The 12,099-nt window shown below is 40.6% G+C and overlaps 1 protein-coding gene across 2 annotated transcripts in view; it reads right to left on the minus strand.

Moving 5' to 3' along the window:
- KDM5A (lysine demethylase 5A) overlaps positions 1-11,369 on the minus strand; it is a 57,427-nt gene extending 46,058 nt beyond the window's left edge. The window contains exons 1-5 of one of the 2 annotated variants that reach the window (XM_074902118.1): positions 10,910-11,369; positions 8,915-8,992; positions 7,745-7,867; positions 5,460-5,630; positions 4,827-4,961 (exon numbers count right to left, since the gene is read on the minus strand). In XM_074902118.1, coding sequence (XP_074758219.1) covers positions 4,827-4,961; positions 5,460-5,630; positions 7,745-7,867; positions 8,915-8,992; positions 10,910-11,074 — 672 coding nt within the window. In that variant the 5' untranslated portion in view covers positions 11,075-11,369. The remainder of the gene's footprint in view (positions 1-4,826; positions 4,962-5,459; positions 5,631-7,744; positions 7,868-8,914; positions 8,993-10,909) is intronic. The other variant, XM_074902117.1, reaches the window with a different exon arrangement.
- Between the last annotated feature and the right edge of the window lie 730 nt (positions 11,370-12,099).

A 12,099-nucleotide genomic window follows, 5' to 3' on the forward strand; every position in this document is an offset into this window, starting at 1 on the left:
GACTCGATGATCCCAAGGGTCTTTTCCAACCTGAATGATTCTGTGATTCTGTGAAATGAGTACAACTCTGAGATCACAGCTACTCATGCTGCCCTTGCAACCTCAAAAGCAGAGATAAGACCCATTAGGTGACAATTCCATGCCCCTGCCAGTGTTGTTTCAAGAAGTGTTCAGTTCAACGGAACTTCTTCCTGTTTGCCATTACCAACACATACTGACCCATCATTTTCCCACATAATTGCCACTAACTTAACAAAGAGAACCTCCATATTCTGTTTTTATCTGCAACACAATCACCTCGGTATTTGTCTTTACAGTTGCCTCCTTACACTTTGAAAACCCTTTCTAATCTAGTACAGGCCACTAAAGTCTCACCATTTACAACCTTCCTCCTGAAATTCACTGATCTTAGAAGATCTTAGCAATCTATCAATTTTGAAGGTGATTATCTAATTCTAAAGAGGTTATTCTTCAAGTAACTTCCTGGTGATACTTCATCTGTCATTTTCCACTGTTATGGCCTCATACATCATGCATGAAACAAGCTCTCTTGGGGTGACAGGCTTTCACCGTTTTTAATCAATAAACAAAACACCTCTTTCAAAAACAGTGTTTAAAATAAGTTCAAACGCATTTGCAATAAAGTTAATAAAATAATTCTCATTTATTCAGCCTAAATCAGTTATTTTTCTTGGTTCTGGAACACATTAAAAGAGATATCGTTTCCTAAGCATTATTACTCTAAGAAATTGTTAGCGATATTTAGAGTCCCTGCACCTACTGAAATGTGTATGCAGTATGCTAACTGGTATCTTTCCAAAATTATTATTCTTCATATTTTAATTTTGAACATTTATGAATTCTATGTTGCTAATTAAAATATTTTCACCGTAGATATGTGTTACCAACTTTGTAAGTCCACTCTGAAATTGCACTCTAACTGGCAAATTTTTCTCATAAATTCCCCACTTTTTGGCTAACAGCCATAAGGAAACACTGACTTTTTTGCTGTTCAAGAAAGCCTACCACTTGGAGACTTCATAGTCCCCCATTTCCCATTTGAAATTCATTAAGAGCTCATCCATTCTCTCAACTAATAGAAACTGATAGCATTAACCCACATTACATTTCTCAGCACAGTACAATTTTCCATAATTTCAGCAACATCTATGAACAATCCTTACATTTCTCTCTCCTTCTGTTGTGACCGAAGAAAATTTTCTCAATGATACCAGAAAAGTAATTTTATTATCATATTTACTAAAATTAAATCATTAACATGCAGCAATGTCTCTTCAGTTTTACAGCTTTGTTTAAAAATGCATTGCCTAACTCCATTACCCAGATTTACTTGGATTCCACTAAACCTAAGGGGATGCAATCCATTCACGCCCAGGTGGAAAAAGCTATAAAGCTTCAAGAACAGGTTGCATATTGAAATGGAAGTTTTTTTAAAAATCAGCTTCCTATATAACCTTATGAACACTGCCAGAATATTGGTAGTTTAAGGTGAGAATACCGAAAGCATTCAGAAGCCTCAATCTTTCCGTGTTCTTTAAGATTGTATAAAAACATCAAACTCAAAACCGTGAATACATGGAAGCAGAAATCTTGCATTTCTTGTCATTTTCTCATTGCTAACAAAACTCCACCACACTTATGCATTATATTTTTTCCATATAAGCAAAACGAACTTGATTAAATTGCAATTCTCTTCTCACCTCATTTTTCCTGAAGGCTGTAGACATATTTTTGTTTCTTTTACCTTCTCAACTTCAAGTACAATCCAAAGGCTTTTCTTGTACATGGGCAAATCCTAATAACATCCAGTTACACTGGATTCACACACTGTTTTTTTACCATTGTCCTACCCTCATCCATTTTGAAACATTCACATCATCAACGTTCCACACTCAATGCATAAGACGAGAATAGTTACAACCAAGAATCGCAATATTTATGTGTTTGGGGCGTTTGTCAGCATCTCAGAGTTATTTTCTTTCACACAATTATTCCCATGGAAGGAAATCTTTCAAATTAAAAAATAGAAGGTTATTTTATTAATTCCAGGATTCTGCAATCAACAGAATTTGTAAAAGAAACCTGAAAGCAGATATATTACTTAGAATTAGTTTTAATTTTTCAGAAAATTATCTGGACGTTAATATCCTTTGAAACGACAGCACTTCATTATATTTTTTTCCAGTACTGCATTTCTCTACCAATCATCATGATGTAACCTCATTAGAGAAATCCCTTGCCAGTTAGCACACCCTAACAAATCATCTATGAAGGTGTACTACTCTCTTCTAAGAAGTACTCTCCTAAATTTAGCCTTTCCTTAAGGATATTCTCTTTTCCTAATCTGAATTCATTCTACTTTTTGCTGTCCTTTTCTTTACAAGCCCTTAGTAATTCAGTTGCCCTTCTCCCATTTTTATTTGTGATAGGTTTCTTCAGCCAAAGAATGAAGCATTAAGTCTATTTTCGAGCAGAATCCCTCATCACCAAATTATCCTCTTCCAATTCAAAGACAATGTATACAACTGACATTTGATTGTAGTATCCAAAGATTCCCAACCCATCTTTCACAAAAAATTACTCTCGTTTCCTGTTTTCTTTCACTTTTCATTTACTCTAAAAATTCAAAAATTTGCTTTTTGAAAGGCTGCCACCCCCTTCTACTGCTGCTGATCTTTGTTTATTTCAGTAGTTTCGGATTACTATCTTTACACTTTCTTATTCATCACCCATTCTTAGGTAAGTTTTCTGCAAGATGATGCATTTTTGGAAAGTACTTTTAGCACTTAGAAGTCGTCTACCAATACGCAGAAGTCAGTGTAGTTTTCCATGCTCACTACCCAGGCATTGGACTATTTGGCACACTACATACAAATCATTCAGATGTCTCAGCTAGAGAAGAATGACATTTACTTAGCAGATTTTTACATTACTTGCATATTACCTGTTCTCTTAAGACTACCTAGACAAACTCTGGTACAATTCCAGGTAAGCACAGAGTCCTGTCTACAATAAGGAGGTGCTCTGAAATCTGGAACAGTTTCTCAGTATTTCCCAGATATTTATACTTCTACCATTTGGAGCTACTGAGGACAAATCTCTGTTTCTAAATACAGTTCCAGAGTTGACTTGAGAGTTGTACATAGATTCCAACACAGCTAAAAAATACTTTTCCTGGCTATGTGAGTAGGTTGAGTTTTTTCTGCATTAAAGAACTAATTTCAGCCATTTTAATAACTATAATGCTTAAAAGACAGCTTGACTACAGGCCTAATAAAAAGGTATTTAAATATGTATATATATATATATATATATATGTATGTATTTCCTTTTTGCAGGTGATCCAAGTAAAATCACCTCTCATTTCTGAGATGCAGCCCCTTTAAATGAAATGAAGCAGCTATACTGTGCCAGGATCACCACAGAATCATTTTTTCCAGCAAGGAGAAATGAGAAGTACCATTACTCTACTGAAATCAGCAGAAGATCCCATAGGATCTTAATAACATAGTGATAATCTTATACCACATATGTGAAAAAGGTCATACTGGCATTAACCCACAAGATTTGTACAAATCCAAAGCAGAATTTCACATAATGAATGACTGCTTCAGTTCCTGCAGTTTCCTTGTTTTTTCTGGATAGCTCATTAACAATACATAATTCAAGAGATCTGGTTAAGATCACAGACCGGGACTGTTTGTGTGATGCATTGTTATATGGCTACAATAAATATCATCAAGTCAGCTTCAGTAAACTGAGAAAACAGACTAAAAAAAGACAATTTAGTCTAAATCAATCATGACATCAGAAAAAAAGATGAAAGTTTATAAAGGATACTGAAATATATCCGTGACAAGAAAGATGCATTTGAAAAAAACAGTTTAAGAGCATCTGAAAAATCTCTGTGGTGCTTAAAATAAGTCTAAAATGGCATTAAGCTAGTAGTAAGTTTGTTGCATACAAAACCAGCTTTCACCCAGCAGTGAGTCACCAGACCTGCTGTGAAGAGCCTTAGGATGCTGCCTGCAATAGATATCTTTGTCAAAAAGGTGAAGGCCTGCTTTAAATAGTGCAATAAAAGCAATGGAGCCCTGAGGACAAGCCTCCAAGATTACTTCTAATGATACAGCATTTCAAGCTGAATCACCACCATTTTAACTGAGATTTACTGGGGGGTACTCCCAGGACTTCATATCACCTAGTAGAATACCGGAAATCCCTACACCACCACTAATCCAGGAGAAAATAAACTGCTTTTTAGTAGAAAAACTGTGGAAACCCCATATAGTTCCAGCCGTCACTGAGCATCTCCCCGCATACAGGTTTCATTTCTTCAGAAAAACAAGTCTGTCCTGCTTCAGATAATTACTTCCAAGTGCAATTTCCACAATTAACAAAGACTTATCTACACATATTTATGTTCGTGTAACTAAAGAGTGTATTTCATAAGAGTTTTAAACAACTTTTAAAACTTTGCACTAGCCAAAAGTTTCAACATTTCACAAATGGCTTTTTACCTGTTTAGTTTTCACAGATACATTCACAACCATGGTACCTAGGTCACTTGTCAATAAACAAAAAGCAGCTTTTATAAATTTTCATATAAACAGTGCATCTACCATAAGCAAACCAAGCCTCAGAGAGACATCCTTCTCTGGATTTTATTTAAATGCGCCCTGCTTCCTGGTGGTTCTTTTGAGCAGGCTCCTACAGCCAGACAAAGGCTGTGGCACTGCCAAGGCTGCTGTGCTGGTGGAATGACTAAGTGTTCTCTGTCTGAAAGAGCAAATTAACAGGGGTACCTGGGATTTAACACGCCTGGTTCTCTTCAGCACAACATTCATTCTTGAAGCCTGCTTTGGGGAAGCCTGGGCATCTGAGCTGAGGTCCTCAGCCTCCACTTTTTCCTTAAGGTCCAAGTTTGACTTTTGGATGCCCTAGAGGATCAGAGCACAGACCACCTGGTTGATTAATCAAGCAGTGCTAATCATTCCATGGTCTGTGAATCATTTTGTTTGCTAAGAAACAGGATGAGTGAAATCAAACAGTATTACACATATCATTTAGACAAAGAGGCCAAATTAATCCACACATCCTTAAAAATAAGAAAACTGAATCTCAACTGCCATCTTATCAAGAGAGAGAAAGATATCTTTCCAAATATTCCTATCATCTTTCACCCCATCTTCCTTCCCAATAGGGTTGGCTTCAGTCCTACTAAAAAAAGGCTATCAGAAAATAACTACACAAGGTCATGTTACAACTTAGAGCACTATCCTGTCACAAGCAAGTATGAGGGTGGTTCTAGGTTTGTTTAAATAGATAAAAGCTTCTAAAACTGTAGGCCCTATGTCCTAGTTTTGTATGCAATAACAACTAGCATTCTATAAGTAGTTTGGATCCCCTTTTCGTATCATGAAAGAGAAGCATCTCACCATAAGGCTGACCCCAGACTGGAAGAGCTCATAGGGATATAAGATCCGTTCATAATGAGACTTGAGTAATGACCCTGTGCCTTTTCCTGGAAGGTAGCCAAGTCGACTTGCCACTTTAGACCATTTCTTCTCTTTAGTGACTACTTCAAAGCCTCCTTTGCTGGCAACAATCTGCAACACATAAACAAAATGTTAAGGGTTTTAAGCTGGTCTCACCACCTTGCACAAACCAAGAATCAGTAAAACCAACATTAAGAGGTTCTATCAAAAAGTAACAGAATCCTGAACTTAGTTTTTGTTTCCTGAAGGACCAGTACTTTAATAACTAAGCGCCTTCTTATCCTCATTACTTAATGCATTTAACATGACAATTTTCCTAGTAAATGTAAATTGCATGCTGTCCTAGACAGGAGGAGTTCAACAGTTAAGATTTATGACATGTTGGAAAGAATACAAACCCCACCATCTGAACAAACTGAAAAGTTAACTCTCACCAGACTTGTACTTTGATGCAAAACACAAGTCTGGCCAGAAGCAAAGCCCATTCTAACAGACCCCAGGCAGAAGGGAGCATTGGAGCTCACACCCTCAGTTATAGAAACTCTCACAAAACCCCAAACAGAAGAGAGACTACTGTAAAAAGAGGAGAAACTGCATTTACCTTCCAATTAACTTGGTCCTGGTTTACACCTGATTTCAATTAGTTTGAGTCTAGTAATTCACATATGGAACTATCACTGCTTACATGTAACTAATATGTACATAGAATGAAAAATGACAGACTATTTGACTCCAAGCAATGATCATAACAGTATATGAGTTGCTTTCTCAGAAACACTGGCCATATTTCCATTGTCTCCATTCCCTTTACAGTTTCACTGCCAAGTAGCTTAAAACCCAAATGGGTTAAAATTTCATTTATATTATGGTAAGACTAATTGCATTACATTTCTTTACACATGAGGACTGAATTTTATGTGTAATGTTTCACAGACTATTAGAAACCTCAATGCAAAAACATTTTGTTACTGGAGTTAAATTTATGAATTTTTGAGATTGAGGTAAATTCAAAAGTCTAATTGTAACAAATAACTTAATTCTGTTTCCTCCTATAATCAGAACTAGCTACACTTAGACAACAGTATTATTTTTCCTCATATTCACAGCAAAGTAACTGAAAAGCCATTTTAAATGAAACTATTCCTAATTTCAACTTATTTTCAAAATGCCCATGAAAACTATTTCTACATGAACAATGGCTAAAGAAGCCACCAAGTAACTGAATAAACTTAGACCTGCAAATCTGTTCCAGCTCTTAACAGTGACCCAGAAATTTCCCAGTACCACTATAATATTCTGCATATCCCAGCAAACCACCATAGACATGAAAAGAAAAAAAATACTGAAAGATATTTTATCAGCTTTTCTGTGCATTTTATTGGCAATTCCAGACTGTCCAAAAGACTATGATTAAAATAAAATCTATTTACATCTTTACATTTTTACTTACCTAAGAGAAAGAAATCTTGATGAAGAATGGAAATTGATGCTCTAACCTAGAAGCACTAGAACTACCCTACCTTGCAAGAAAAAAATCCACCTATTTATACTAACAATCCATCCTTAGCAGGTAAGTGTATAATAGTAAATATATTTTACCAATGCAAAAGCAAATTCCAACAGATATTTTATGTGCAAACTTTGAAAAAAAAAACCCAAAACAAAAACAACATCAAACACAACTATAGTGATATAAGTTTCTAGCCAGCCTTAAGACTAGTCTGTTCTGGAATTTAATTAAAATAATTATTCCAGAAGTTGATGTTATAAATTCTCAAAGATGGATGTTTATGTCGTGTGTAGAACATGATGTGGAAACTCTTCACAATGGGAAAGAGGAGGGAGCAATTATAACAATTCATTGCAGAATTGCTAGGTCAGAAGCTGAACTGCATGCAATTACACTGCTGCCTTCTCAAAAACCACCTCAAACTCCTTCAGCTCTACCATATGTAAAAAACAAGAACTAGAAGCTGTATGAAAGGCAACAAATACACCCTCTATAGAGCCCAACCAAGGACAACTGATTTAACTATGCTTGACAGTCTGACATAACCATTCAATTTAAAAGTTCTCTTTCACTGTACTTTTTTTCCACACTCTCATTTAATCTCTGTATTAATGAGATTAACGCTATAAAACAAGCACTCCCTGTTGCCTGGCTTCTTGAACTTGAATAAAAAACGAGGTCCCTGTCTGACCTAGGCCTACAATTGCTTACTCACCTTACTCAGAGCATAGAGATCCAGTATTTTTCTCTCCACCACGGGGATTTTTAAGTTGGATCCTTGGAGTTCCCAAAATTTTGCTAACTGATCCAAGAAGTCCAGCTTCACTCTTGTCATTGCCTGAAATAAAGACAAATGCATATGTCCCAAAACAAGCATGACAATACCTTACAGTCCTGAGAAAAAACATGACAAGTTTTTATAGTGTTTACATTTTCAAAGTGCAACTTGGCAAGTGAGGTATTTCTTACTCATGTAAAAAAACCCTAGAAAGGAAAATACTGATAAAAAGAAATATCTTTACAAACAGAAAATTGTATATACTTTTCTCTCTGCCTTCAAGAGACTATAAACCAAACTCCTACCTAACAATTTCTTGGTTTGCAACCAAAATGCATACTTATGAAAAAAATCGGCATTCCAGGGAGAAACACAAGAGCAATTATTAAAATATACATTGAAAGGAGGGGGAGAGTTACAAACAGTTTTTATATATACCTTAACCAGGCAGAAGGGCTTCCTCCCTTGAGTACTTTTGGAGTACTCAAATATTATTTTCCATAAGGCCACCCATTTACAAGCCAAATGATACATGATGGTTTGGTATTTAAACAGGGCAAAGCTTTGAGAAATGTTGTAGAAAAAAAGGAAAAAAACAGGACTGAATGGGACTCATACTGCTTTCAAGAAAGCTCCCATACATTTTTAAATCATAAAATTAACCTACTATAATAAGCCTATAAAAAAAACCCAGTTCATTTTAAGGCTTAAAATGCATTATCAAGACAGTATAAGGTAATGAGGGGCTTCAGAAAAGCAGTAAATATTTTAAGAAAAAAAAATTCATTGCCTGTGGAGCTCCAAAGGCTAGACACTGGCTGCTCTTACTACACAACATGGTACTTGGCATTCATTTTAGATGTTTCCAGTTGAATGTGAAAAACTCTTGTGGTTATTTTGGGTAATAAAATAAAAACCAGACTTTTCTCAAAGCCGTGGAAAGTTATTTTATATGAACTCTGCCACTGCCAAGTATAAACACTGATGTAGTCTATGGGTTTCTAAAGTCTCCTCCATCCAGAAACCTGCCAAAATGCAAATCTCAAGCAAGGAGACCTACTGTTTTCAGTGAAAACACAGAACTGTATCAACAGTGGAAAAGCTCACCTCCAGTTCATTCAGGCGCTGAATTCGTGGAGTGAAACGAAAACTTTGTACTTCACATGCAAATGGAGGCTGCCAGTCCTAAACAGAGACACAGAAAGACATTTTATTGCTTCAGTAAATTTCTCAAAAAAATGCAAAAAAGGCCCTAACAATGTCTGAGTAAACAAGCTCCCAATAGTAAATGAGTTTCTCAGTACAACTGGTGACATTATTTTTCCCATTTTATTACATTCTCATGCAGTAAAAATAATGTTCTTCCCACAGTATTTCAGTTCAAAGAAAGATATCCTCACAGAATTAAAAATATGAAAGAAAATGCAGTTCAAAACATTTCCGTGCACATTACCTCATACTGAGTTTAAATATGAGAGATACCCTGCAGCTCGTTGGTTATTTATTTACTTTAAAAAAAGTTCCATATATCCTGCACATTGCAAAATTTTCACCATCAACAGTGACAAAGACTAAATAAAGCAAATTATTACGCATTTAACTTTTTTCACGTTTGTCTACAGTCATTTCAATAAAGATAAGACCACCAGTTGGAAGTCCAATTCTTTAACAGAAAAGCAGCCTTAAACAACACTTATCAACAAACACAGTCAGCAGTTGGTTCAACCACAAGTGCCTCCCAGCCCCTTCCCTCAAAACTGTTACAACATCAAAACAAGTATAATTCAGCTTTTTAGTACTTATAACTTAAGTTATAGTAGATTGTCTACCTGGCAGTAAATACAACAGAGTAAGGACACCCCATTCCAGGTGGACAAGCCACACTAAATATTTATCATTTGCACTGCTGCAGCATGTAAAGGCCTCTAGCACAATGGTAAAATATTTACAGCTTCTAATAATGAAAAAGAATTATAAATCAGTAAGGTTAGTATAAAGTGTCTGATTTAGTCCTTATTGCAGGTTGCAAATCAACTTGACGCATGCATCCTGCAAAACCCTGCAACGCAAACAGCTAAGCAATCATGGAGAAATACAAATGCGTTAATGGCCAGGAAAGTTCTAGTTATTCTCAATGAACAAGATCTGGATCAGTTTCTTGCGGCCTCTCAACCTAAGCCATTCTGCTTATTTTAGAAAGGGCAGCCCCTTGGAGGTCAAGTTTTCACCATGCCATTAAACCAACTAAACATATTCCAGCAACCCAGGCAGGTCAGAAGGAGAGGAAGGATCGTGAAATCTAATCAGCACCCCCCCGTATCCAACTTGTTCTCAATTACACACTCTTTTCAGTTTTTTTCATCCTCTCTCTCAGTCTTTTCAATCTTCTAATTTTACAGCTATATTTAAAGTTTATTTGTACTTTAATTATGAAGTGATCTAACCACCTTTTGCCAAATTGCCTGATGCTTTCATATAAACAGTTTACCAGGTCACAGGGGAAGTCATCGTAAAATAACGATCAAGTCATCAGAGAGATTAAGCTTCTACCTTCTAAACTTCTAAGTATAAACATAATTTCCCTGCACAAAGAGGTTGGCCGCACTTATATTAACAGTTTATAAAGATTACGTTTGTAAACAACGATGTATTAAAAATACCCTTCCTCCTCCCTCGCGCCCCCCCCCCCCCCGGAGCAAATGCCTGATTTCATCTACAACGCCTTCAGTTTTCACAAATAGGCTGCTGGGGTTTTTTTAAAAGTAAAAAGAGCGTGAAGTCCCAGACACTGCCATGCACGACTAGCTTCTCACCTGCTCCAAAGCAACTTCTACAAACCCCAGCTCTGAGATCAAAGACTACACAGGTTCCTTAGAGTTTCTGGCACAGACACCGAGGCCTATGGAAGGCGACACACGAAACCCCAGGCGAGCAGCGGGTGTGGGGGAAAGGGCTCCCTGGGTTCCCACATTCACCGCTCTGCCACCGAGACTCCGGGCCCGCTCAGACCTCCCGGCACACCCTGCCGAGCCCCTCCCGACCACGCTGGGCCCAGCCCGGTCCCCCGCCCTGCCCCCACCCCAGGCCCCAGACGGGCGGTACCTTGGGGGGCCGGATCTTGCAGATGCCGGTTTTCTCGGCCAGGCCGCGGATGCGGCCGATGAAGCCGAGGGGGTCGCTAAACTCCTCCCAGCTGGGCTCAAATACGGGGCATTCGGGAGGGGGCACAAATTCGGCCGCGTAGCGCGACCCACCGCCCCCCGACATGGCCGCAGGGGGAAGACGCCGCCGACGGGGGGAGCGCACAGAGGGCCGCGGCGGGGCAGGACAGAGAGGTGCGGCGGGGGATGGCGGCGGGGGCCTCAGGGGCAGCCAGCGGGACTGGGCCGGTGGCCGAGGCGCATCTTGCAGCAGCGGCTGCCGGGCAGGGCGGCCGCCAGGGGCTAGGGGGTGAGAGGGGCAGCGGAGCGGCCGTGCGGAGCGGCGGGGGCAGCTCCTGCAGAGTGTTGTCGTCCCGTCCCCCCGGGCTGCCTCCCCCCTCGCCGAGCCCCTCTCGTTCGCGTTCCAGCTCGCCGGAAGTTACGCGTCTCGCCTTGAGCCCTCCCCCGGAAACAGAAGGCGCTGTTGCCTTCCGATCCAAAAAGTAGTCCCCCGCTACTCTTCTGGCGAGGCGGGGCCCAGCGCCGAGGAGCCGGCCGCCTCCCGCGCCCACCGCTCCCGGAGACACTCCTCCGACAGATCCGAGAGGGAAACCGCTCCGCCCGCCGCCCCTCAGGACACCCCACGACGCGGCTAGAGGAGGAGGGGGCCGGCGGGGGCCACTGGGCGGGGTCCCGTGCGCTTCCGCCGCGGAGGAATGCGCGACGAAACTCGAGCCATTCACTTCCGGTGCTGAGGGCCGTTTCGCTCATTGTCTGAGCCGGACGTCAGGAGGCGGCCCGGGAGCCCCGCCCCTCCCTCGGGCCCCGCCCCCCGCAGGCCCCGCCCCGCGGCCGCCGCTGGGTCGGGGAGGGGGAGTGCGGCCCGGCCCGCCGTTCCCTCAGGCCCCGTGGGGCGGGGAGGCCGCGCCGCCGGGGAAACGCCGCTCATGCCCTCGGAGCGTGTCTCCCAGCAGCTGGCGCAGAGCGTCTCCCGCGGCCTCTTGCCTTCTGTGTTCTCACTTGTGTAGGAAACGAGCCGTCAGCACCCGCGGCGCTCGGGGCGGGGCCGCGAGCAGGCCGCAGGCGCCTCACGGGAAGGCCTGCGCTTGGGACCCTGCGAGGCCGCCTGCCCTGCCGCGCTCGAGTGTAATC

This window comes from Athene noctua, chromosome 3 (assembly GCF_965140245.1).
Source record: "Athene noctua chromosome 3, bAthNoc1.hap1.1, whole genome shotgun sequence".
NCBI classification, from domain to species: Eukaryota; Metazoa; Chordata; class Aves; order Strigiformes; family Strigidae; genus Athene; species Athene noctua.